This window comes from Galeopterus variegatus, unplaced genomic scaffold (genome assembly GCF_000696425.1).
Source record: "Galeopterus variegatus unplaced genomic scaffold, G_variegatus-3.0.2 Scaffold2306, whole genome shotgun sequence".
NCBI classification, from domain to species: domain Eukaryota; kingdom Metazoa; phylum Chordata; class Mammalia; order Dermoptera; family Cynocephalidae; genus Galeopterus; species Galeopterus variegatus.
Window position 1 is genome coordinate 210303 of NW_007728417.1, and position 26681 is coordinate 236983.

A 26681-nucleotide genomic window follows, 5' to 3' on the forward strand; every position below is an offset into this window, starting at 1 on the left:
GCTCCCAAGCGGTGCACTGTAGCAGTGCGCCACTGGGCCGGCCCCTAAAACCCTCGGCGGGAGTGCCACCGCGCTCCCAAGCGGTGCACTGTAGCAGTGCGCCACTGGGCCGGCCCCTAAAACCCTCGGCGGGAGTGCCACCGCGCTCCCAAGCGGTGCACTGTAGCAGTGCGCCACTGGGCCAGCCCCTAAAATTTTTTAAAAAGATTTTATTTTGTCGATATACATTGTGGTTGATTATTGTTGCCCCTTACCAAAACCTCCCTCTCTCCTCCCTCTCCTCCCTCCCATCCAACAATGTCCTTTCTGTTTGCTTGTCGTATCAACTTCAAGTAATTGTAGTTGTTATATCTTCTTCCCCCTGCCTCCCCGTTTTTTTTTTTCTTTTCTTTTTAGACCTCGATGTTCTTAAAGTAAATGGTGACTCAGTATTTGTGGCCGAATTTAGAGTAGACTTTTGGGCATGAAAAGCCCAAGAATGTACCAGGTAAATTTCTCTTTAAAAGAACTTGGTGGGAGGAGGAGGGAGGTCAGCAAGAAACTGGTAAAGGTTCATAAAGAATGATTATGTTTTGTAATGATAAATGTACTAATTATCCTGATTTGATCATCACATATTGTACATAGGTATTGATATTCAATTCTGCATTCAAGAAATATGTACAATCAATTATGTTTCAATAAAAAAAAAAGAACTTGGGGAAAGTTGACTGCATTTATACTAAGGTTACAGTCTTTGGTTCAGAGAACACTGGCTCAAGGAGCTTTAGAACCAGAAAGCATGCATTAGAACAGGGGCAGATCCAGGTTTTGTGGGGCCTTACATTAGTTTCCTAGGGCTGGCATAAAAAAGTACCCAAAACTGGGTGGCTTAAAAAAATAGAAATGTATTGTCTCACAGTTTTGGAGATAAGAAGTCTGAAATCAAGGTAGCAGCAGGGCCATGCTCTCTCTGACAGCTCTAGGGGAGAATCCTTCTTTCTCTCTTCTAGCATCTGGTGCTGCCAGCATCCTTGGTGTTCTTTGACTTGTAGATGCTTCATTCCAGTCACTGGGTTGTCTTCTCCTGCGTGTCTTTACATCATCTTCCCTCTGTGTGTCTGTCTCTAAGTCTAAATTTCCCCTTTTTATAAGACACCATTCATATTGAATTAGTGCCCACCTTAATGGCCTTATTTTAACTTGATTACCACTACACAGACCCTATTTCCAAACAAGATCAAATTCCGAAGTACTAGCGGTTAGGACTTCAACATATCTTTTGTGGTGGACACAATTCAACCCATAACAGGTTGGGGATTGAGACTATAAGACTGAGGATATAAAATTACAAATATCTAACCAGGCCTTGGAAGAAGCTTGTGCAAGTAAGAAGCCTCACAGTAAATCCTCTTTTGGTTTACAACATTAGAATAGCTGTTGGCAGGTGGCTACAATGAAGCAATATCGTACTTCCATTTAACTCATATGAGTTTACCTGTACCAGCACAGGCATGCAAGAGAGAGAGGCTGCTTATTATTTTGTTCCCTGAACCTATGCCCTGGTGTAAGATGTGAACCAACACCTCTTGGAGAGGAGCAACTGGCTGCACAAAGTGTGATTCTGTTGTCTGAAGATTGCTGTTTTTTTGTACATCATGGCCCTAAATGCCAGTCAAGGACTTCAGTTGGTGCTCAAATGAGGAAGCAACAATAGAGGGTAATTATGAGTTTGTCTTCTTTTGCCTGAAACCCTGAGTTTAGAACCTAACCTGTGTGTGAGATGTGACTCTACGTTCTTCTTTGGCTCCAAACTTAACCCAACATGATCTTCTTCTGAACTTCTCGCATCTACTGAAGCTGGTACAGTACAGGCTGGATGTGGAGGTGGTGGGTCACTGGTATGACAAAGGGAGCTAGGCACAGATGGCACCATCTTAGTCCCTGCCAGCTAGGGAAGATAAGGATTCATCAAAAAAGCTAATGTCCCTTGATGAAACTTCGCTGACTTTTGGAAAGCCAGATGGGAGCATCTTTCCAGACACCCTGGAGAGCTAGCTGTCAGAATAAACAGGTTCGGCACCCAGTCAACTGTTCTTGGAGATGCACGGAGCAGGAGACTGAACTCCACAGAAAGGCTCGAGACAGCGTTGCTCAGTCTCAGAGCAGGCACTTTTTTGCAGTAGTCTTCAATAGCTCAGTGAGGCATAAACACCTGTTGTGGAAAAGATTAGGAATAAAATCTCCTGTCAATCCAGAAAATCCACTCCACAAATGGAGAAAAGGAAGTTTTATTATTGAATAACCAGACTATGATACGCATCACAGGCAACCCGCTAATGAGAATGCAAAGAGAGAAAGAAATTTCTTGTATATATCAAAGCAAATACAATCCATTACATACCTGTACTCAAGATAAATGATAACTTGTCCTCATGTAAGAGGACTAGGCAGTACCATGTGCTATACACTTCTTCATAATTCGTCCTAGGTTCACTTGGTTTTTCACAGTGGTCATCTGTGTTAGTTAATTGCTGCTATCTGAAAGAAAAGCAAAACTATCTCTAACACAAGCAGGGAGTTACAGCTGAGAACAAGATGCCTTAGATTAAGTCTAGATTAACAAGGTGGCAGGGAGAAAGGGGCACTATCTTCCTTGCTGTTTACATTTCAAAGAGATGCCTCCCAGGCTCTAAGAAAGACATTCCTGGGTTGTAAGGCAGGCAAGAGGCTCATTTAACTTTTAAAAAGAGTTTATATATATATATATATATCTCAAAGTGAAGAGGAAGAATTTACAAATACAGTCATATATCACTTAAGACAGGGACACTTCCAATACATGCCTCCTTAAGCTATTTCTTGTGTGAACATCAGAGTACTTACACAAACCTAGATGATATAGCCTACTACACACCTAGGCTATACGGTGTAGCCTTGGTTCCTAGGCTACAAACCTATACAGAATGTTACTGTGCTGAATACTGTAGGCAATTATAACACTCCTTTTTACTCCAAGAAAGTTGTGAAGTATTATAATCTTATAGGACCACCATTGTATACTGGTCCACCGTCGACCAAAACATCATAGTGTGGTGCATAACTGTACAAGTTTTCTCAAGGAAATGCTCTAAGAAAAGGGAAGGGTAAAAGGTCTTTCCCTTTTGCCAACAGGTAAAGTTCAATCTTATTTTTTTTTTTTTCCTTTTTGTCTTTTTTCTGTGACCGGCAACGGATCGCAACCCTCAGTGTCGCGCCTGTACCGGACCGGGACCGGCAACGGGATCGCAACCCTCGGTGTTGCGCCCGCACCTCGCTCAGCCAGTGAGCGGCCGGTCTGTATGTGGGATCCGAACCCTCGGCGGGAGCGTCGCTGCACTCCCAAGCGGCGCATTGTAGCAGTGAGCCACCGGGCCGGCCCTCAATCTTATTTTTAATTACCCTTATATGCTCTTCCTTATGGGTGAATTGGATGTTTCATGGAAGAATTTGTTGGAGTGAGCAGGACTGAAGCCATGTTGGGACCTTAAACTGCATGGGCTCTAAAAGATTTTAAAAGGATGCAGTTTTTTTCTTAGCATGCACTACTCTGAGTTCCCTCTTTTCCCATGGTTCTTTGATATTTTGAACCTTGGTTATGGGGCAAGATGAGATAGTTTACATACATGTAAACTTATTTTCCAGCCAGCCTGAAGCTGCAAACTTGCTGACTTGTACATACTATCCAGACCCTGAGAAACCAAAGAAGACATCAATCAGTAAAGCTAGCTGATTCCACCCCTCCAGCAGGACTCTGAGATAACAGCAAAGACATGAGCAGAAACCAGAGTCTTGGTGAGACCTTGCACCTGGATCCTTGCATGAAGCCCCAGTACCTCATGTCTCCCTCCCTCCTGCTTTTCACTTCCCACTTTCCATTCCCTCAGCCCCCTCTTTAAAAAACCCCTCAGTAAATCTGAGTCTTTGAGAAGGCTGTGGTCTGGCCATTCTCCTTCAGATTTACCGGAGAGATGGTTAGCCTAACATTTCTCCTCAGGTCACTGGTGTTCCTGAATAAAAACTGACTTCCATTTTCACCAACATTTGACTTTTGAGTGGTTTGTTTTTAAAAGGGTGCAAGCAGCCAGACCTATGCCCAGTATCAAATTCACCCAAGAAGAAAATCTACAGCCAATTAAGAGAAGACCAAGACATATTTGGAAAGGTGAGTTGGGGTTCCAAGAAGCCAGGGAGTGAAAGGAAAAAAAACCCCGGCCTGAGCGCAAAATAAACACACCAGGAGACAGGGACTCAACCAAAGTGTATTAGGCAGGCATAATGAACACGTGGGCTGCCCTCTTGGAAGTGGGTGCAGCAGCAGGGGGAGTCGGCTGGGCCTTTTATATCCAGTTAGGTTGAGCTGGACTGTTCCTATTGGCTAAGAAGGAAGGGGAGGGAAGCGAGCGGGGTTTAAGCTGAGCTGGGATTTTTCTATAGGTGGAGAAATTCACACCTGCGGGAAGGGGATGGGGTGGTGAGGAAGAAGAGGGAGGGGTTTTTGTGATTCTCGCAAAACGTGCTGTTCTAGGGACCTGAAACTCTCTGCAGCCATTTTGGGTGTTCCTCCCATCCAACCGCTGCCATCTTAGACATGGCTAAAACATAATTGCCTAACAGAGAGGAGCCATGTTTTTCCCTCTGTGGGCATCTATTTTTCTTCTTCGTGAATAGCAGAGACCCGGATATAGGAGATACACCCATCAGGCAAGGGATTCCTGGTAGAAAGAGAGAAATTGCCCACTCACTTGGATGCCACTCTCCTGCTCTACCCTCTACTGCAGGCGGAGCCACAGAGTCCTCCTAATCTGTGGCACTGAGGATGGAGAAGGCAAAAGGGGATAGTGAAGTAAAATTTAAGCACATTGCTGCCTTACAGCTAATAACAGCTACTCATCACAGGTATGAAGCTCTCTCTGAGCCTAGGACTGAGATCCCTGGGTGGACACAATGTGTTTGGGAAGGACAGTCTCCAAGGGAAGTACGTCCTTAGAAGAAGGTGAAATATTGTTCCGGATAAAATACCTTTCCCATCCTTGAACAGGGTTTGGAGATCAAACAGTTCGCCATTCTGGGCATAGTACACACTTTACCTCGTCAGCAGAGAAGGTTATTAATTTGGCACCATTTGGGCAGACTGCTGGTCTGTAAGAAAACTGGGTCTTATCTTGTCCTCTCAGGGGAGGGGTGACACTTCCCTAAAAGGTCCAAGCAGATGTAACAGTGGGACAGGCCAGGAGAAGTGACCTAACTCAGGCTGCTTCAGAGAGAGAGCAATCGGGCCCTCTCTATGAGACTTTTACTGAGAAGGTCCAGGCATTCAAGGGCAGAGTTGCCCAGGAAGTTCCCCTCTGATCCTTTAAAAATATAATCCCTGCAGCCTCACACGCTTGTAGTTGGAATATAGCATTGGCGCTTAAAGTCAAACTGCTACATTATAATTAATTACTATCATCCACCTTTATATTTAATACTTTAATGTAGTCTGGTACCTAAACAAAGTGTCATCACGGGACGGCATTTATATAATGCTTCCAAGCACCTCCGCTTAACTAGAAGGGAAACTAAAAGGGTCCGTTTATTTGGTACGCAAAGGAGAACACAGCCATGTAGTGCCACTCCACTGGGCAATTCCTGCCTTTGCCAATTATATACGTTAATTAGTAACTTTTTGAGACTCCCAAATAGGGTTTGAACCTTTGCTTCAGAAATGTACAAACCAGGGCCGGCCTGTGGCTCACTCGGGAGAGTGCGGTGCTGATAACACCAAGGCCACGGGTTCGGATCCCATATACAGATGGCCGGTTTGCTCACTGGCTGAGCGTGGTGCTGACACCAAGTCAAGGGTTAAGATCCCCTTACCGGTCATCTTTAAAAAAAAAAAAAAAAGAAATGTACAAACCAAACTCTTAAAATGTTTTGAAATTAATTTCAGACGCTTCATAGATCCTCAGATGAATCTCCCAAAGAGAAAGTCTTCATTTCTGGTGCTCCAATCTCTTGCCCGTAGAATTTCTCTAAACTTGTTCCCCTGAACCTTGTTAGGGAGATATTTCCGGACGCCAAGCCTGAGCTGTGATAGCGGTGGGAAGGCCCTTTTCATCAGTAAAACAGATGCCTTTATGAAAGCGCGTGGAAAGAGGCTTGACTTCCTCCCATTCTTTTGGGTTTCTCTCAGTTGTATAGATGGGAAAAGAAGATATCCGTCTCCCAGCCACGTCTGGTAAGAGGGCAGTTGCGCACGCGCAGAGGCGAACTAGGCGCGCGCCGGAATCTCGGCGGGGCGGGACGAGGGAAGACCCGCCCCTCCCATTCGCCTTGGCCTTAACTCCTAGCTATCCCTCTGCCCAGCTTCCTTTTCTTCCCCTCTGACCTCGGAAAGAAGGGGGCGGGGCCTTTGGGGGCGGAAATCGCGGTGCATTGTGGGCTCTCTAGAGCTGAGGAGTTGATCCTGAATGAAAGTGGCGCGCCGCCCCTGACGTTACCCGGATAGGAGCGGCTGGGACTGGGATCCCGGCCGGGATTCGGGTGCCGTGCACCTCCGGTGCGGACTGGACCGCGAAGAGGCTGCGGCAGAGGTGGTGCGAGCGTTGGCTGTGAGCGCGGTTCTGCGCGACGCCGAGACATGGCTCACAACAAGATCCCGCCGCGGTGGCTAAACTGTCCGCGGCGCGGCCAGCCGGTGGCAGGTAACCTGGGTGGAGGGGGTGTTCGAATCCCCGCACTCCGACGGGCCCCGGGGTGGGCAGACTGAGGAGAGCAGCTTTCGGTGATTCCGTGCCCGTTAGTGGTATTTCAGGACCGAGATGTACTCGGTCGGATGAAGCTTTGTGGATGAATGTTTGGGAACATGGACGGGAGGGGGTGGGTCGGCGGATTGGGGGCACTTGTCACTATGCCTCTAAGGCTAAGTATTGCAAACGGGAAGCTAGGAGGTTTTTGTGACAGGAGCTAAGACCCAGGAATACGGTGGGTAGTACTTTGAAGCTTAGTTAGAAGTTTGTGAACCTTTTAGGGTTCAGCCTTTCTCTCGGAAGAAGCGGGGAGTATCGGTCTTGAGATGGAGGGCTAAGGAGAGGAGGGGCGGTTTTCAGCGGTGAAATGGGTCGACACCGAGATTGGGAATCTGGAGGATTTTTGTTTTTGATTTTTAAATGACTTTTATTGTGGATTTTCATCTTTATTGAGTTTGACATAAAGTAAACTTTGAAATGTACAGTTTGATAAATTTTGTCTACACACACATATTTATATCCTAGGAGACACCCATGAAAACCATACCCCCTCAGGTTTCCTCCTGACCCTTGTAATCCCTCCCTCAGGCAACCTCTGATGTGCTTTCTGTTGCTATAGGTCAGTTTGCATTTTCTAAAATTTTTTTTTTTTTTTTTTTTTAAAGATGACCGGTAAGGGGATCTTAACCCTTGACTTGGTGTTGTCAGCACCACACTCAGCCAGTGAGTGAACCGGCCATCCCTATATGGGATCCGAACCCGGGGCCTTGGTGTTATCAGCACCGCACTCTCCCGAGTGAGCCACGGGCCGGCCCTAAAAATTTTTTAATAAATGGAAACATACAGTATGTACTCTTTTTGGGGGTGTGTGTATCTGGCTTCTTAGCACAGTTATTTTGAGACTCATCAAGATTGTTGCATGTATCAGTAGTTCATTCCTTTTTATTGCTGAGTAGTTTCCCATTGTTATGGGTACACCATAATTTGTTTATCCATTCATCTATTGACTATCGTTTGAGTTGTTTCCAGTTTTTGGCTCTTACAAATAACCTTCTATGAACATTCATGTACAGTTCTTTGTATGGACGTATGCTTTCATTTCTCTGCGTAAAATCTCTAGGAGAGGAATGGCTGGATCGATCATATGGTAGATGTATGTTTAACTTTCAAGAAACAGCCAACCACTTTTCCAAAGTGGTGACGTTTTACATTCCCACCATCATTGTATGAGTTCCGTTTGCTCCACATCCTCTCCAACACTTGGTATGATCAGTCTTTTTAATTTTAGCCCTTATAATAGACGTGTAGTAATATCTTATTTTGGTTTGATGTCGAGCATCTTTTCATGTGCTTCTTGGCTATTCATATACCTTCTTTTGTGAAGTGTCCAAATCTTTTGCTGATTTTTTTTTTCTTTAAAGATGATTGGTAAGGGGATCTTAACCCTTGACTTGGTGTTGTCAGCACCACGCTCAGCCAGTGAGCGAACCGGCCATCCCTATATGGGATCCAAACCGGGGGCCTAGGTGTTATCAGCACTGCACTCTCCCGAGTGAGCCACGGGCCGGCCCTTTTGCTGATTTTTAAATTGGGTTTATTTGAGTTGTTAGAGTTCTTTATATATTGTAAATACAAGTCCTTTGAATATATGCTTTTGTAAATCTTTTCTCCAGTCTGTGGCTTGTCTTCATTCTTTTAAAAGTTTTCTTTTCAAGAGTGAAAATTTTAAATTTTTTTTTTTTTTTTTAAAGATGACCGGTAAGGGGATCTCAACCCTTGACTTGGTGTTGTCAGCACCACGCTCAGCCAGTGAGCGAACCGGCCATCCCTATATGGGATCCGAACCCAGGGCCTTGGTGTTATCAGCACCGCACTCTACCGAGTGAGCCACGGGCCGGCCCGAAAATTTTAAATTTTAACTAACTTCAATTTATTGCTTTTTTTTTAGAAGGTAGTTTTAAAACAAAAATTAAAGGATTTTCTAGTCAGCTGTGAATATTTACTAATTATGTACATATTTACAGTATGTCTGCCTAATAATTTAAAATTATCAGAAGAGGAGATTCTGTAGTCACTTTTGGTTCAGGTTTTCTGATTTTTCTAGTTTGTCAGCTTCTCTTCACATTTTATATAAAATCTCCAGTTAATAAAGCCATATAAACAATGGATAAAAGTGATAATGAAAGATAATGTAAGCAACTCTTAGTGTGAGGGAATCTTTTCTTTAAGAACAATGAAGTTTTCTTTATGTTCTAAACATTTTTATATGCATATTCAGTTGTAATCAAAATAATTTTACTTGATAATCATTGTTCTTTCTTCTTTGAACAAATTGATCACAGTTCTTTACATTTTTCTTTATAGGTCTTACTCTTCAGCCATTTTGATTTTGTTTTCTGTACCATCTCTAACTTAATATATAATCCTTTCTTACATGTGGATTTCTCTATGGAGTTATGAAGAAACCCTTAAACTTAGATGTCTGGCTTCTTTTCTAGCCTGGAGCATGTTTCCTGGATCCCTGAGTTCAGTTTATCTGCTACACTGATTTGTGAGGAAAACAAAATCATACAGAAGTTCTTATCAAAGTGAACATTTTTTAATTTGGAAATTAGAAAAACAGTTTAAAAATCAGAACTTTTTAAAAATCAGAATTTTAATATAAGATCTGCAAGATGGCACAGACAAATACCAGAATACTGACTTATTGCTAGATGAATGGGACAAATGTGGCACTAACTGAGGGTAGATAGCAGCAAGAGAGGTGCTAAGCTCCAGGCAGCTTTATACCTCTCTGAGAAATGGAGTTGTGTGCTTTTTTTCCCCTGCACTCTGCTGGGAACTAGGAGAGCCAGGAATAAAATGTTTTTCCTTTTTATTCTGTTGGAATATTTTGGCCCCCAAAAGCTAGGCTTAATTATTGTGATTGAGTCACTAAGCTTACCTATCTCATTAACTGTGGTCCCTGAACAGAAAACCCCAGGCCTCCTGAGAACCAAACCGGGTCTTTGCTAGTAATCAGTACTGCTTTGTCTTGTGATGCTTATTAGAAAGGAAAGTAAACATAATATAGAATTCTTGGTAAGTTTCTCTGAATTTCCCTTTAAATTCTGTCTCTGTCATAGAAGTGTTCATGCTGTATTATATATTTTAGAAATGCGGGATTAGCAGTGTTTTATAGTAGCAGGGCTTTAGTGAGAAATAAGGAATCATACACATTCCCATTTTCTACTTTCTGTTTTCTTCCTGTATTTTTTTTCTGATTATAAAAGTAATCCATGCTTATTATATAATTCCTTTGATATTTGTATGTTGAGGAAAATGTGTTATGGCTCCTCAAATTTTTTTTATCGTAAACATTAGGATGCATTTTACTAGTATTAGAAGTTCATAATTTTCCTGAAAATAGTACTAACTGTATATAATCTGTTACCCTCTGAAGTCACCTTGTCTAATTAGACTAGACTTGCAATGAGAGGGAGCTCCTGGAGATAGGGCCAGCTTTATTTCTAAAGAATTCTTTTTTTCTTCTTCTGAGTGGTAGATTTCACTTTGAAGGAAACAAATTTCTCATTTCTTAAAGGTATGTCATTTAACATAAAATTATTTCTTGCCTACTATATGTAAAGAACTTACTAGAGGCAGTGGCCTGTTAGCTCACTTGGTTGGAGTGTGGTGCTGATAACACCAAAGTCAAGAGTCCTTACCAGCTACCTGCCAAAAAACCAAAAAACAAAAAACTACTTACTAGGAACTGTGGGAATATAAATATCAGACACTTGGGCTAGCCGGTTACTCAGTCAGAGTGTGGTGTTGTAACACCAAGGTCAAGGGTTCAGATCCTCATATGGCCAGCGACCAAAAAAAAAAAGACACAGTCTTGTCATAGTGACTTTGAAGTCATTTTACTTAGCAAATATTTGAGTGTCTACTTTGTGCTAGTCCTTGGGGCTAGGGAGATGACTAAGATATAGTACCTAACCTTAAAAAGCATGTAGTTTCATGGGAGTAGCAAACCATCAATTTTATTTTTTATTTTTAAAACCTATTCATCTATTTTCTTTAATTTTCTTTTTTTTTGGCAGCAGGCCCATATAGGGATCTGAACCCATGACCTTGGTGTTACAAGGCTGAGCTCTAACCAACTGAGATAATCATCCAGCCCTGCGAACTGTCAACTTTAAACAGTTTTGTTTTAACAAATGCAGTAATGAGTCTATTATAGAATATGATAGGATATTATTAGGTAATAAACCTAATTCTTTGCTTGAGGTTGGGGAAGAAAAGAGGCAGAGCAGGAATGAGTGATCTCTTAAGGAGTTTTATGGCCAGCCTTGGTAGTGGAACAGCTCAGTCCTGCCCATACCCCATTGCCAGGATTCAGTCACATGGCCCTTACCCAACTACAAGAGAAGCTGAGAAATGTAGTCTTTCTATGTGCCCTAAAAAAGAAGAAAATGAGTGGAATTTGGTCAACAGATACCATCATTTCTACCATGGCGGTGGATAAGATCTTTCAAGTAGAGAGTTGTAGAGAGAGTAGAGGAAAAGCCCAGGATGAAACTCAGGAATCTGGCATTTATAAGTTGCGTAGAAGATAAAAGAGAGAACAAAGAGTTGAGGAAGAATAGCTAGAAATTGGGGGTAGGATTATGTGGGTGGTAGAAACTACAAGAATCTAGTGTCAGTGTAGACGAGAGTTTTTTAAGAGGGAAGGAGTTGTCAGATACATGAAATACTGCTGAGATATTACGATACTAGAAAAGTTGGTAACAAGTTGGAAGTTGTTGGTGACAGTGACAAGTATTTTCAGTGAAAATGTGGGGTTAGAAGCCAGATGGGAATGTATTGAAAACTTACTTGGCTGCAAGTCTCTTAGAGAATTGTAATGGATTGCTGAGGGGGCATGGCTTTGAGACCTACCTAAGAGTCTAATTCCCACCCTTTGGGTAGGGATAGAGTGGCCAAAAGTTTCAGTGGCTACATAAGGTATGATCAGAAGTGACTTGAGAGTGGCCACCTGACCTGAAGAGGAGGCTGGGGTTGAAACATGGAAAATGTAGGATAACCTTCATTGACACATCTGCCAAGGCTATGGATGGACTTTAGTCAGCAGATGCTGCTGGGATGGAAGTTAACAATGTCCAAAGACCAGGTGCAATGTGTTCAGTTTGCTAGAAGACAGAGAGGACAAAAGATGGTGTACAAAATAGCAGTTGTACCCCTCCTTGATGCCAGAGTCTCTATCTTCCAGGAATATAATCACCTCTAGGTGGAGGGGATCAGAAGGGGAGGTGGGGGAGGAGAATTCTGATTTGACTGTAGGCTATCTTGAATGGGAGCTCAAAACCTAAATTATGGGGCCGGCCCGGTGGCGCACTGCTACAGTGCGCCGCTTGGGAGCGCGGTGGCGCTCCCGCCGAGGGTTCGGATCCCACATACAGACCGGCCGCTCACTGGCTGAGCGAGGTGCGGGTGCAACACCGAGGGTTGTGATCCCGTTGCCGGTCCTGGTCCAGTACGGGCGCGACACTGAGGGTTGCGATCCGTTGCTGGTCACGAAAAAAGACAAAAAGGAAAAAAAAAAAAAACCTAAATTATGTACAGTCATAGAGAAGCAAAGTCATTACATTTTTGTCCACACATGTACACATAAGTGAACTGGACGTGAGGAAGTAAAGATAGAATCATGTGTATCAAACTTTTAAAAAATGTTTGGCTATGAAGAGGAGTAAAAATGAAGCATAAGTTGGAGGTTGATAAAGGAGAGTTTAGGGCTTGTTTAAATGCTGATGGGAACGAACCAGCAGATGTCCAAGATGCTTAAGATGTTTGAGGGTAGGGTAGGAAGGAAGATTTGGTTGATGGTTTTTGAAAAGCACCATCTGGATTCTGGAAGGGAATTCAGAGCAGAAGGAATGGGAGGAAGAGGATGAGCTCAGGTACAGAAAGGTTTATAGATTAATTGCAAAGAGAAGCTAGTTTCTGCCTGATGGTTGAGAGGTGCTGTTGAATAGCAGTTAAATGCATGGATTCTAGATCTACGTATGTTGGTTTGAACCCCTGTTTTACCATGTACTAGCCCTGTGACATCTGGCAAGTTACTTAATCTCTCTTGCCCTTGGTTTCCCCATTTGTAAAATGGGGATAATAACAGTACTTATTGTTAGGAGTAAATGAACTAATTATTTAAAATATTTTAAACATGGCTGGCATGTGCATGTGGTAAACATTATATGAATTTAGGTTTTTTTTATTGTGACTTCTTTTCTTTTCAATGAGGTATAATGTAAAGGTGTCAGTTGAAAAGAGGGTGTGGAAGGTTGGTATATTTTAGGAATGAAAAGATACGAAACAGTTATTTGTCATAGAGGATAGTTAGTGGTATGTGGTAGGATTGCCTTTGAGATTGGTGTTTATGATTTATAGTGTCACCCATTTGCTGTGCTGTGAGGTTTTTCTCTAGGAGCCCTCAGCTACATTGGTGTAGGCACAAAGTAGTCAGGTGTTTGGGTTCATTGAGGTTTAGATTTTTCTCAGGCTAGTGTGATTGAGTAATGGGGGTGGAGCAAGGAAGTTAAGGGAATTTACTGGGGACCGATAATTATGATCACCTATATAAGAAGCAAAGTGAAGCCTGAAGGAGCTGATGGAAATGGGGTTGGACCTCTGAGACAACAGTGACAAGGAGAGAAGTTCTAATGGGATGAATCTTCTTACATATCGTATTTACTTACTTATTATGTTTTTTGTTTATAGTCTATCTTTGCTCAATAGAATGTAAGCTCTATGAGAGCAGGTTTTTTTTTTTTTTTCCTGTTTGTTTTTTCCTTTTCATTATTGTATTCCATGTACCTAGAGCAATGCCTGAAATGTAGTAGTCACTCATTAAATATCTGTTAAGTAAGCCAAATAAAGTATAATAATCTAGGTAAGTAGACGGTGGAGGTGTTAAGAAATGGTGAGATTCTTATTTTAATTCAAAGGTAGATCTGACAGGATATGCTCATGGATTGGATATGGAGGTTGAGAGAAAGAGAGGAGTCAAGAATAACTCCAAAGGTTTTGACCTGAGCTACTAAAAGAATGGTGTTACTAATTGCTGAGATGGGGAGACCATGAGAGGGACAGCTTTTGGGGTTTGAGTATTGAGAGCTCACATTTGGTTATCAAATCTGAGATGTCTGTTTGACAAAGAGACTAAGTCAGGTAGGCTGTTTGATATCTGAGTCCAGAATTAAGGGAGAGGTTTGGACTGGAGATATAAATTTATAAGTCATCAGCACATTGATGGCTTTTAGAGCCATGAGACAGGATAAGACACCCAGGGAGTGGTTACACGTAGTAAAAGGGTCTAAGGGCTGAGCCCTGAGACAAAACGTAGAGGGGTCAAGGAGATGATGAGTAACCAGTAAAGGAGACTTAAGGAGAGGACAGAGTAGGAGGAAAACCTGAAGGAGGTAGTATCCTGGAAGCCAAGTGAAGAATGTGATTGATTTAAGAGCTTCCTCTTGAATAAGAAAGTGATTAGTTGTTTCATATGTTGTTGAGAGCTTAAGTTAGGTGAGTCTTGAGAGTTGACCATGGGGAGGTTATTGGTGACTTTGAATGGTTTCGTAGAAAATAAAATTTTAAAAAATGATCTTTTCATAAAATTTAGGTTAAGGCCGTGAGTCTTGAGAGTTGACCATGGGGAGGTTATTGGTGACTTTGAATGGTTTCGTAGAAAATTTTAAAAAATGATCTTTTCATAAAATTTAGGTTAAGGCCTCTGGGCAGATGTTAAGATATCACTTAGATATTATTTTAGGTAGATATTCTTATTATTGATTTTATTATGTTTGAAAACATAAATCCGTTAATATAGGTGATTTTAAAATTGATTATACACGATGACTTCCCCTGTGCTTAAACTGTGATTCAGGGGCCGGCCCCGTGGCTCACTCGGGAGAGCGGGGCACTGGGAGCGCAGCAGCGCTCCCTCCGCAGGATGGCTGGTGTGCTCACTGGCTGAGTGCGGTGCGGACGACACCAAGCCAAGGGTTGGGATCCCCTTACCGGTCACACACACACACAAAAAAACAACAACAAAAAACTGTGATTCAGAAAAAAGGATCAAAAAAAGCCAGTGTTTCTTGCTGAAATTATAATCACTGATAGTTGTTTGGAGAGTGATTTTGGTTAGTATCCTCTCAGCATGATAGCATATCCTCGCGTGATCTTTGTCCTGAGATGTAGGATATGGTTCATAAGATGGAGAAAGTTCCAACTCATATTAAAAACTTTGTAATCAGGAATTTTAAACAATCAATTTATTTATTTCATTATCATTTTTCTAATACCATATCTTTAAAAGTGTAAAGTCAATAACTTCTCAGTGTAGTGTTAAGAGGTTGCATTCACTGGTAATTTTTCTTTTGCTGTTATGTTTGATTGTTCATTTCTGGAATTTACTTTGTCCTTAAAAGTTTCAAGGCAGTACCTTTTAAAAAATATAATTTAGATTGAGAGTACTTTATGAACAGTTGAGTTTACAGATAATTTTTCCATTTAAAATATTTTAAGAAGGTGATTTTGAGAATTGCTAATTATAAGGTTTTAACCTGGAACATTTTCTTTAATGAAAATTATTACTTATCTTAATGTTGTTTAGGAAGATTCTTACCTCTGAAGACAATGTTAGGACCAAGATATGATAGTCAAGTTGCTGAAGAAAATCGATTCCATCCCAGTATGCTCTCAAATTATCTAAAGAGTCTAAAGGTAAGAAGCAAAACTTTTTTGCTACTGACTTAATGTGGTTTATACTTCTTCTGTTCTTCAGGTGGCTTTTTAAAAAAGCTTTATATTTTGATATAATTAGCAGACTCAGAGGAAGTTGCAAAAATTGTACATAGAAATCTGTGAACCTTTTTCCCAGTGGTGACATGTTATATTATTATACAATATCAAAAGCAGGAAGGTTACACTGGTATAGTATTGTTGTCTAGACTGCAGACCTTATTTAATTTTTATGTTTTTATATACACTCGTGTGTGTGTGTGTGTGTGTGTGTGTGTGTGTGTGTGTGTGTGTGTGTATGTTAATAGTTCTGTGCAGTTTGATCCCATGTATAAATTTGTGGTGGTAGTTACAGAACTATTCCATCTCCATAAAGGAACTCCTGCATGCTGCCCCTTTATAGTCAGACCTTCTCTCCACTACCATTTCTATACTCTGGCAGCTGCTAATCTGTTCTCCATTTCTGTAGTTTTGTTGTTTCATAAATAGAATAGAATAGTATGTGACCTTTTGGGATTGGCTTTTTCAGTAAGCATAATGCCCTTGAGGACTGTCCAGATCTCTGTGTATATCAACAAAATGTTCCTTTTTATTGCTGAATAATATTAAATTGTGTGGACGTAAGAAAGTTTGTTTAACCATTCTCCCATTGAAGGACCTTTGGGTTGTTTCCAGTTATGGAGCATTGTGAGTAAAGCTGCTGTGAATGTTCATGTTTAGATTTTTGTGTGAACATAAGTTTTCATTTTTCTGGGATAATGCCCAAGAATATGATTGCTGGGTCATGTAGTAATTGCACGTTTAGTTCTATGAGAAACTGCCCATTTTCCAGAGAGGCTGTACCATTTTATATGCCTGTCAGGTAGCTTTACAAGAGTAAATGAAACTTTGTGATTTTCTTTTTTTTACATTTTTTGGACATAATACCAGTTGTATCAGTTTCCCAGGGCTACCATGACAAATTACCACCAACTGGGCTTAAAACAACATTTATTCTCTCACAGTTCTGGAGGCTAGAAGTCCGAAATCAAGGTGTTGGCAAGGTTGGTTCCTTTTGGAGTCTTGAAGATGAATGGTTTCCATGCCTCTCTCCTAACTTCTGGGATTGCCTGCAATCCTTGGTGTTCCTTGGCTTGCAGCTGCATGGTCACATGACGTTCTCCCTGTGTATCTCTGTGTTCATATTTCCCTTTTCTTATAAAGTCCTTTTATTAGAGCCCATGCTAATCCAGTATGACTGTATCTTAACATGAGTACATCTATAAAGACCCTATTACCCTGTTTCCAAGTAAAGCCACATTCACATGTACCGGGAGTTAGGACTTGAATGCATCTTTCTGTGAGACGTAATTCAACCCACAACACCAATCTTTGTTACTATTTTATGCTCTTGGTATACCTTGTATGTTGTATTAGTACATTGAACGAATATTAGCCCCCATAATGTGCAAGACATATCATGGGATAGAAAAATAGGCACTTAGATTTTGAAAACCTGTTATTCATCCCCTTTCTCAATGTAGTTTTGAGTTGTTTGTTTATGTCTTTTATTTTAGCTTCCTTATAAACTTTAAATATTTATTTTCATTGGCAATAACACATTGAAAATCATAGCTAACATTTATAGAGTGTTAAATATTTCCTAGCCAATGTGCTAAGACTTTGGACTTAGTAGCCAGTTAGCCTGGGTTTGAATCCCAGTTTGCCATTTATGGCTTTCTGGACAAGTTACATAATCTCTTCGTGTTTCACTTTCCATATTTAAAAAAAAATCCGTGAATCTTACTTCACGGATTGCACTTATCTATTATGAAAAATAGGTATGTATATGTAATATGTGTGTGTGTATATATGTGCATATACACAGGCATGTTCACATAAACACATTGGCCATACAAACTCGTGACACACACATTTGTACATATACATATATGCGTATGGGGCTCGGGGCAGTTAAGTAAACTATAGTTTGTTTTCTTGGCTAAAATATTCCTATGTATTTAGAAAATCCACATTTTCCTGCTTACTGCCACTTTTCGTTTGCTCCTTATTTTGGACCTGGAGACAAGCAACATGGGTTCTAACCCTAGGTCACTGAGAAACTGTATTATGGTATTTAAATCTTTGTGGCAGTATATAGTCTCTGAAGAAATTAGTAGAGCACATTTTGACAACTAGTCATATTTTGGAAGTTTATATTTTTGTCTCTTTAGTTGTTTGAGAAATTTAAATTTAAAAAATTTTTTCCCCCTGTCACAATGGAGTCTAATCATTATGTAGACCAGTCTCCTTTAGGCAAATCCAACAATAGGTACACAATAAAAGCAACTACAAAAGAGAGAAAGATAATGATTGAAAAAGTGCATATCATTTCTCTTGTTCTTTCCAGAGAGTATGTGCTTCAAAATGAGGAGGAAGATGTGTGAATTAACTGTTCCTTTGTTTGGGCTTAGTTCGGTGTGCATTACTTAGTGAAGCTATCTTGCCAGGCTGAATGCGATTCTGGATTTTAAAGATTTTTTACACCACAAGGCCCCTGAACACAAGCCAACTATTTCAGTTAGTGCTCAGCAGATGAAATAATGGCTTGTGTTCCAACCCAGGAAGAAAAACGGCTGTGATGGACTTGAGAAATGGGATTAAGTCTCTAATACGAGGCACAAATATGGCTATGCATACTGTTCTTTATTGATATTTAAGGGATTTATAAAGGAGTTTTGACTGTACATGCTTTTTTTTTTTTTTACCATATATATTTGTTTTAGAATATAACTGCCTAAGATGTGATTCTACTCTAATAATTTTTATTTTTTAAGTTTAAAACTACAGTATATCTACTTGTTTCAAAATCCAAAAGTTTAAAAAGCTGAGATTATGAAAAGTCTCTCTCTTACTTTTGCCCTCTGTCTGCCTAGTCTCATACCACATCCTCCATAGCTTCCACTATTTCTAGATTTTTATATATCTTTCCAGAATTTCTTTATCACATGTATAAGCAACAAAAATATAGATTACTTTTTTCTCCCCTTTACACTCAAGTAAACACATAATACATACTGGTCTGAACCTGCTTTTTTTACTTAATAGTATATTGTGAAGATCTTCATATGTTAGTACACAAATAACTTACTTATTCTTTTTTTTTACAGCTTCATAGTACCCCATTCAAATGCAGCATATACCACAATTTATTTAACTGGTCCCCGATTTACCAGGATGGTTCCTTCATTGGAATATGTTTGTGCTGGCATTTTGTGAGGTTTACCAATACTGGGTCATTTTTACTATTTTTGTGCATCTTCGTTGCCTTTCCTCCCTTACATTACTTCTACTTCCGTGTAATCTGCCTGGTCGTCTCTTAGCTCTTGTGCAGGTAAGAGATAGGTCTACCACTTCAGGGTAAGCTCTTATTTACAGGAAATGTATTTTTGTTGGCATTTTCTAAAATCTGTCATCCTCGGGTCTGCTTCTCTTTTCTTCCTTCCCACATAGCTTCTGCAGTGCTCCTAATTTCTTTTAGCAGAACTTAAACATATTTTTTATCTATGTGTGAATTCTATATGCTCTTAGTTTCACTGAAAATGAGATTTTTTTTTTTTTATCATTTACCTTGTTTTTGCATGATATCCAGGAAGAGAAGAGGAAATTGCTGTCTCATACTGCCATCTTCTTACTAAGAGTATCTCTTCATTTCTTCTGGCCAGCTGCCAAAACTCAAAAAGACTTGTTAGATGAATGAACAAAATAACTAACCACCTAGTTAAAAATCAATCTATGAATCCGTGAAGGAGTGATTCAGTGGATCAATTAATTAATTAGACCAGGGGACACAGGCAGAAAAGAGTCTCTTTATTTTTAACCTTTTCAACAAATATAAATTTAGGCTTTAGTGTATTTTCAGAAAATAGAAGGGTTATTAATCAAATGGAAAGGGATATATATGTGTCTGTTTGTGTATATGTATATGTATATATATTTATGGCATAAAAGGCTAGTCTCATCTCCTAAGCCTGGGATATAGTGTGCTGCTGGTAATAGATCTAACAGAGTGATTGGTGTGTGGCTGCTTGGAATGCTGGGGTGATGTGTGCCTGGAGCTTGAGCTGTGGTATATTTCAAGTAGATGCTATCTCTGCTCCAGCTTCTAGTCTAATAAATCATAGGTGCAGAGGTAGATGCAGAAAAGTACAGTTTGGTAGTGTTTTCATTTTGGGGTAGATTTTTGTGATTTGGTAGTGGAGTCTGTTTTGCTTATGTTCCTATTCTTCAATAGTTTGGTGGTTAAGTTATTTCATCGAGTGGCTGCTAAGTCCTAGTGTCTTGAATAAGGCTTGGATAAGTGGTATTTCCATTGTTGATCGTTCATTGGCAGAGTGTACATAAAATCTCCCTCAATATAGATGGATGAAATGTAGTATTGCTATTTAGTCAACTTCTTTTGGAACAAATTCAGTTACTGGCAAGTCTGCCCTTTTTTCTTTCTTCCTTTCTATTTTTTTTTTTTTTTTTTAAGGTTAAAATGGGCTTGTTGGTGGACCTGACAAATACTTCAAGGTTCTATGACAGAAATGACATAGAAAAAGAAGGAATCAAATATATAAAACTTCAGTGTAAAGGGTAAGTTTTCTTTTTTTCTTTTTTTTTTTTTGGTGGCTGGCTAGTACACGGATCAAACCCTGCACCTCAGTGTTATCAGCACCACACGCTAACCAATTGAGCTAACAGGCCAGCCCATAAGACTCTTTAATACTGAAACCTTTCATTGAAATTTCTAATCTCTTCTTTTCTCAAAAAATTTTTTTCCATATTACTAGACATGGTGAATGTCCTACAACTGAGAATACTGAGACATTTATTCGTCTGTGTGAGCGGTTTAATGAAAGAAACCCACCTGAACTTATAGGTATGTTTGGCTTTACTTTACCACTGTTGAATATTTTATTTTGCAGTTGGACTTCTGTTCTCTTTTTTCAAGTGAGTTGATAATGGAAGTTTTTTGGGGTCTGTTTTAAATAATCACCAAGTAGTGCTTATTAAAGTAAGAGACTGACTTTTGTGAGTTATATAATAAATGTATTTTCCTAATTATTATGTTTTTCAAGATAAAGCCATAATTGCCCCATTTGAGGTGTACTGTTGGAAAACTACCTTAAACACTATATATTTACTTTTTATAATTTTACATTTACCGTATGTAGAATACCGTTATGTATTCTTCTGAAACTTTTATTTTTCATTCAGTATTGTGTTTCTGAGAGTGATTTATGGTGATGTATGTAATTGTGGTTCGTTTTTGCTGCTTTATAGTATTCTATTATGTGGATATACTATATTCATTCCCCTGTCGATGGACAATTCTTTCAGCAAATATTTATTGATTGCTACTTTGTGCCAGGCATAGGCTCTTGGAAAACATCAGTGAGGAAAACAGAAAACAAGTCCCTGCTCTTGTGGAGCTTACATTCTAGTGTGGGCTGGAGGCAGGGTGGGAGCCAGACAATAAACAATACATATAATCAGTAAATTTTCCTAAAATGACAGTTATTTCAATGACATTTTAGTTACTTTCAGCTTTTTTTCCTTTATAAACAATGCTGCTAAGTGTAGTTTCTAGAATTTTAAGGTTTGGTTTTAACTTTCTTTGTTTTTTCTGGTATTTATATTGGCATATGGTTTAAATTGAGGATCCAGTTTAAATGTTTTCTACATAACCAATCATTTGTTTCAGCAGTTATTAAGTAATTCTCTCTTGAGGACAAGATGACATTTAAATTGACTTCTTATATTCACTGCTTGAAAATTTTTCTTATTCATCTGTCTTTTAATTTTTTTATAATAAGAAACTTTTTTTGTTGTCAAATCTATTATCTATTTTGATTTCTTCTTTATTTGATTTTAAGTAGCTAATGTTTTTCCCATTCAGAGAATTAACTGAAAAGCTGTTAGTAATAGAAAGTTCAGGGGATATGTTTGGACACCAGATAAATTAGAAAGTATCAGCAACTTTTCTGCAAACCATGAATAATTAGTTAGAAAATATAATTAGAAATGGTCTCAATGTTAATATTAATAATACTGACTAACATTTATTGAACATTTCCTCTCTGCTAGTCTCTGTGTAAACCATTTCACATATATTATCTCATTTTCTTCTCATAACAGTAGTATTAGGTAGATATTATTTCAGTTTATTTGATGATAAGAAACTGAAGCTTGGAAAGGTTAAGTGACTTGTTCAAGGTCACTCACACGGGTAGGAAGGGCTGGAGCTTGGATTAGATCCTAAGCAATCTGAGTTGAAAGTTCAAACTCTAAACTACCTCTCTTCTAGAAGCAAAGTATGAAACACCAAGGAATAAATTTATTAAGAAATGCAGGCAGTCTTTATGAAGGAAATATACTTAAATATTAAAATAAAGACTTGAAGAAATGGAGAGACATTACTTGTTTCTACATTAATTTCAAATTTTTAATGTAATTCCAAGCAAAGTGTCAATGAGACTTTGGCAGAATTACTATGAAGTTCATTTTGTTTTAAAGTTTATTTATTTATTAATATTATTTTTTTACATTCTATGATGTTGCAGAGCTGTTGTGGGGGAGGGGGAAGAGGAAGGGGGAAGGAAGTAGAGTGGGAAAAGGAGGAAGGAGGAGGAGCATGGTTGAGGCCTGTGGGGACTCCCTTCATTCCTGCAGGGGAGACCAGGGGGCTTCCAGCAGTGTCTTGGTCATTACCGGGTTGGGAGCAGATGTCAGGGGATTGTGGCTGAAGCCCTTGCCCTCCCCACTGCCCCTGCTCAGGAGCCTGGGGTGCTTCCTGTGGTGCCTCTGTGGTTGTTGCTGGGCTGGTTGCAGGTGTTGGGGGTGTGTGTGGCTGAGGCCCTCGGCCCCCCACTGCCTTGGCTCGGGAGAGTCTAGGGTACTTCCTACAGTGGCTTGGTGGTTGTTACTGGGCTGGTTGTAGGTATTGTGGGGGCATGGCTCAGGCCCCCCACTGCCCTGCTCAGGGGAGCCCGGGGTGCTTCCCGCACTGGTTGCAGGTGTCAGGGAGTGGCCAGGGCCCTCGGCCTCCCACTGTCCTGGCTTGGGAAAGCCAGGGGCTCTTCCTGCAGCAGCTGGGTGGTTGTTTCTGGGCTGATTGCAGGTGTGGGGGGGCATGGATGAGGCCCTCAGCCCCCCACTGCCCCAGCTCAGGAGAGCCTGGGGTGCTTCCTGCAGCAGCTTAGTTTTCGTCACTGGACTAGTTGCAGGTGTCGGGGGCCATGGCTGTGGCCCCCAGACCTCTCTCCTCCCTGACTTGGTAGCCCAGGGGAATTCTGGTTCTTCTAGTTTTTATAGGTGTTCTTTGGTGATGTGAGACCTTTACTAGTTAACCTCAAATTCTGTCTCTGGTCTGTGGGTATTTTGTTTGTTCTTCCAGTTCTGTGTTGGATTATTTGCTATTCCTGCCAGTTAAACTCTGCACTGGAACTAATTTGTTGTTCTTTGCTTACTTCTAAAATGGGGGAACTTCCTGTGGGGACCAGTACTTGAGCCCTGTAGTTGAGCTAAATTGCTGCTTTGCTGCTGATTCCCTGGGGAAGGCTTTTTGTGCAGCTCAGGTCTTAATGGTTGACTTTATAGGTACTTCTGGCTCTCGTGAGATCCAGTACATCTGGGTTGTGTAGAAACTGGTCTGGGCCTGAGTCTTTTCAGCAAACTGCTCCTCGTGCAGTTCTATATTCCTGACCAGTCTCCACTGAGTGGGCCTGTGCTGATTGGGGGGCAGATCAGCTGTCCTTGCTGTGCCCCAGTGTTCCCCTGGTGGGCCCATCTCCCCACCATCCCCACTCCAAACACTTTCCATGGGGCTGGCCCTGTGCCGGTCCCTTGCGATGACTCACTGGCCTCTGAGTGGCTCCTTTTTTTCAGTTGTGTGGCTCCTCCTATGTGGGTCCATGGGAACCCTATTAGTAGTCTTCCTGCTCTGGGGGCCACCAAAGCCCTCCCCTGCCACCTCCAAGCAACTTCATCCAAAGGGCACAGCTGCGGCTTTTGCCAGCTCTTGTTCCGTGTGCTCACCAGCTCCAGCCTTGAAGCAGCTGGGATTTGAAACCGTTGAAGTGGTTCTTTGTTTTTCTCATTGTGGCTTCTCCTGCATTCATGCACTTCGTAGATCTCTCCTCCTCTTCTCCTGAGCTCTAGCGGCCCCAGCTTGGTTGTTGTTGCTTTTTTTTTTTTTGTCTTTTGTCTTTTTCCGTGTCCAGCAACGGATCGCAACCCTCAGTGTTGCCCCCGTACCGGACCGGGGACCGGCAACGGGATTGCAACCCTCGATGTTGCTCCCGCGCCTCGCTCAGCCAGTGAGCGGGAACCGGTCTGTATGTGGGATCCGAACCCTCGGGCAGGAGCGCCGCCGCGCTTCCTAAGCGGCACACTTATCCAGTGCGCCACCGGGCCGGCCCTGTTGTTGCTTTTTAATAGTTGTAAATTGGTTGATTTGTGGGGGAGAGTGAGGCTGGTGACCATCTTATTCCACCGTCTTGACTGGAAGCCTATGAAGTTCGTTTGTATTTGTAAAGTCTACTGCCTCTATTAAGTGAATAAATATTTATTGAGCACAGAAAAAACTTGTGCAATCAAGTAGGCAAGATTGTGAACAAGAAAAGTTTGAAAAACAAAAAATAATGAGGGGATTTTCATTACCAGTTATTAAAACATACGGTAAAAACAATGGAAACTATAGTAATAGTTTCCTGGTGGTAAAGGAGATATTTTTCATAACAGAAGGGAAACGTGTGATTATTCCAACAAATTGTGTTCAGACAATTAGTCAACCATATAATAAATACATTTTAGATGGATTAAATATTTAAAAAGTACCCATAAGAATAAAGGAGAAGATAGAGTCAGTATTTAATTCTGGGGTATGGAAGAATATTTCATGTATATCACCAAAGGCAGAATGCATAAATAGGTATTGTTTTAGGGGTGCTTCTGGACTGCCTGCATCAGAATCACTTGAGGATGCTTGTTAGAAATGTATATTTTAGGGCCCCATTCTGGACCTACATAATCAAAACCTCTGGGAATGAAGCCTAGTAATGTAGATTTTTAAAGTAAAGGTCTCTTGGGCCAGCTTGTGGCTCACTCAGGAGAGTGCGGTGCTGATAAAGTAAAGGTCTCAGGTGATTTTTATGCACACTTAAATCTGAGAACTGCTGTCAAAATTTAAAATGCAATGGCCATTAATGATAATAGTAACAGCAACTGTTAATGAATGCTTATTAGTTCCCAGCAAATGTGGGAAACTATAAATGAATGAATGAATGGATGGATGGATGTAGGTAATCTTCATAAAAATGCTGTGTGGTTATGTGGTGATATCTCTATTTTACAGATAGGGAAACTGAGTCTCAGAGAAGTTAAGTGATTTGCCCATGGTTATGCATCTAATAAGTATCTGAGACAGGTTTTTAAAGTCCTGACTTTAAAAGTTTAAAGTTCTGACTTTAAAGTCCAGATGTCTAATTAGTTGCTGTACTGGTTTCTAGATTGACCACATAAAAATGAAAACAAATTTCTGTATTATAAAACACAATGGAAAGATATTTGAGAAATTAAGAAAAATACTTGAAGCATATATGACAGAAAATTAATACTGTTGGGCTGGCTGGTTAACCCAGTTGGTTAGAGTGTGGTGTTGATAACACCAAGATCTGGGATTTGATCCCTGTACCCGCCAGCTGCCACACACACAAAAAAGTTAATACTCATATGTACAAAGGTATCTTATAAACCAGCAGGCCAAAGAGGCATTCCTCAATAGAAATATGGGAAACAGTGAAAAAGCAATTTATAAAAGATGAAATACGAATAGCAAAGAAACATAAAATATTTTTCATTCTCACTTGTTAACAAGAGATACAAAATATGTTGTTACTCCCACCTTCAATCAAATTGGGAAAGATTAAAAAAATTATAATGTCCATTAGTATCAAGGATTGAATAAAATGTTTGATACATTGTTGATTATAGTGTTAATTGGTATAGCCTCTTTGGAGGGACAAATTGATGGTATTTCTCAAGATCCTTAAATGTGTTCATACCCTTTGACTCATCAAGACCACATCTAAGAACTTATTTTAAGGAATTAGAGATGGTATAAAGATTTAGGTGAAAAGATTTTCATCACTGCTTCCTTGGTAAAAATGAAACAAAAACCAAAAAAACCAAAACTGGAAATAGCTTATATGTCTGATAAAAGCAGGTCATTTATATTTCACAGTATAGAACTGTTATTTAACAGAAGAACAATAGTATGGGAATATAGATGATATATAGTACTGAGTATTATATATGTGTGTATATATAATTTATACATTCACATGGATATGTATAAAACATACACATACAACACATATATTTAGGTGTATGACTAGAAGATATACAGCCTAAAATAGTATTGAGGCCTTTATTTGAGGAAATAAAAACAATTCACAAAACTTTTTTCATTTGAGAAAAGCCACTGTACAAGGGGTAAGTGCTAAATGTACTTGATGAATTCAAAGGTAGGCTGTCAAGAAGTCTTAAGTCAACTGGAATCAGATGTCATGATTTCAGAAATATTCATACTCCTGGTTTAGGTAAACAAGGTCATCCTTATTATAAATTGTGCTTTGTGTTCTTAGAAGAACTGATAGGAAAAATTTTCAAATTGAGTACTTTTCAAGTTATGAAAATTATTGAATCTGCTATAATATGTGTTATTTGCTATGTATTATTGGCAGTGATTCTGTTCATGTTGATTGAAGTGGAAACATTTGCTTTGGACCTGCCAAGTTTTGGGGCAGAGAGTGTATTGGCAATTGTTTATTGTGATAGTACTCTTTTTTTTTTTTTTTTGTCTTTTTGTCTCTTTTTTTGTGACCGGCAACGGATTGCAACCCTCAGTGTTGCGCCCGCACCGGACCAGGACCAGCAACGGGATCGCAACCGTTTTTTTTGTGACCGGCAACGGATTGCAACCCTCAGTGTCGCGCCCGCACCGGACCAGGACCAGCAACGGGATCGCAACCGTCGGTGCTGCCCCCGCTCCTCTCTCAGCCAGTGAGCAGCCGGTCTGTATGTGGGATCCGAACCCTCGGCGGGAGCGCCGCTGCGCTTCCCAAG

At 40.4% G+C, this 26681-nt stretch overlaps 1 protein-coding gene and 1 long non-coding RNA gene across 2 annotated transcripts in view; both read left to right on the forward strand.

Annotated features, from left to right (window-relative positions):
• The window catches only part of LOC103597408, a 41938-nt gene extending 38243 nt beyond the window's left edge, over positions 1–3695 (forward strand). The window contains exons 2-3 of the long non-coding RNA XR_551109.1: positions 1492–1699; positions 3664–3695. This is a non-coding gene — a long non-coding RNA (uncharacterized LOC103597408). The remainder of the gene's footprint in view (positions 1–1491; positions 1700–3663) is intronic.
• Positions 3696–6551: 2856 nt separating this feature from the next.
• Positions 6552–26681, forward strand: part of RNGTT (RNA guanylyltransferase and 5'-phosphatase) — a gene marked incomplete at its 3' end in the record, with an annotated part of 36038 nt that continues 15908 nt past the window's right edge. The window contains exons 1-4 of the mRNA XM_008581247.1: positions 6552–6704; positions 15403–15512; positions 20044–20147; positions 20345–20433. Coding sequence (XP_008579469.1) covers positions 6641–6704; positions 15403–15512; positions 20044–20147; positions 20345–20433 — 367 coding nt within the window. The remainder of the gene's footprint in view (positions 6705–15402; positions 15513–20043; positions 20148–20344; positions 20434–26681) is intronic.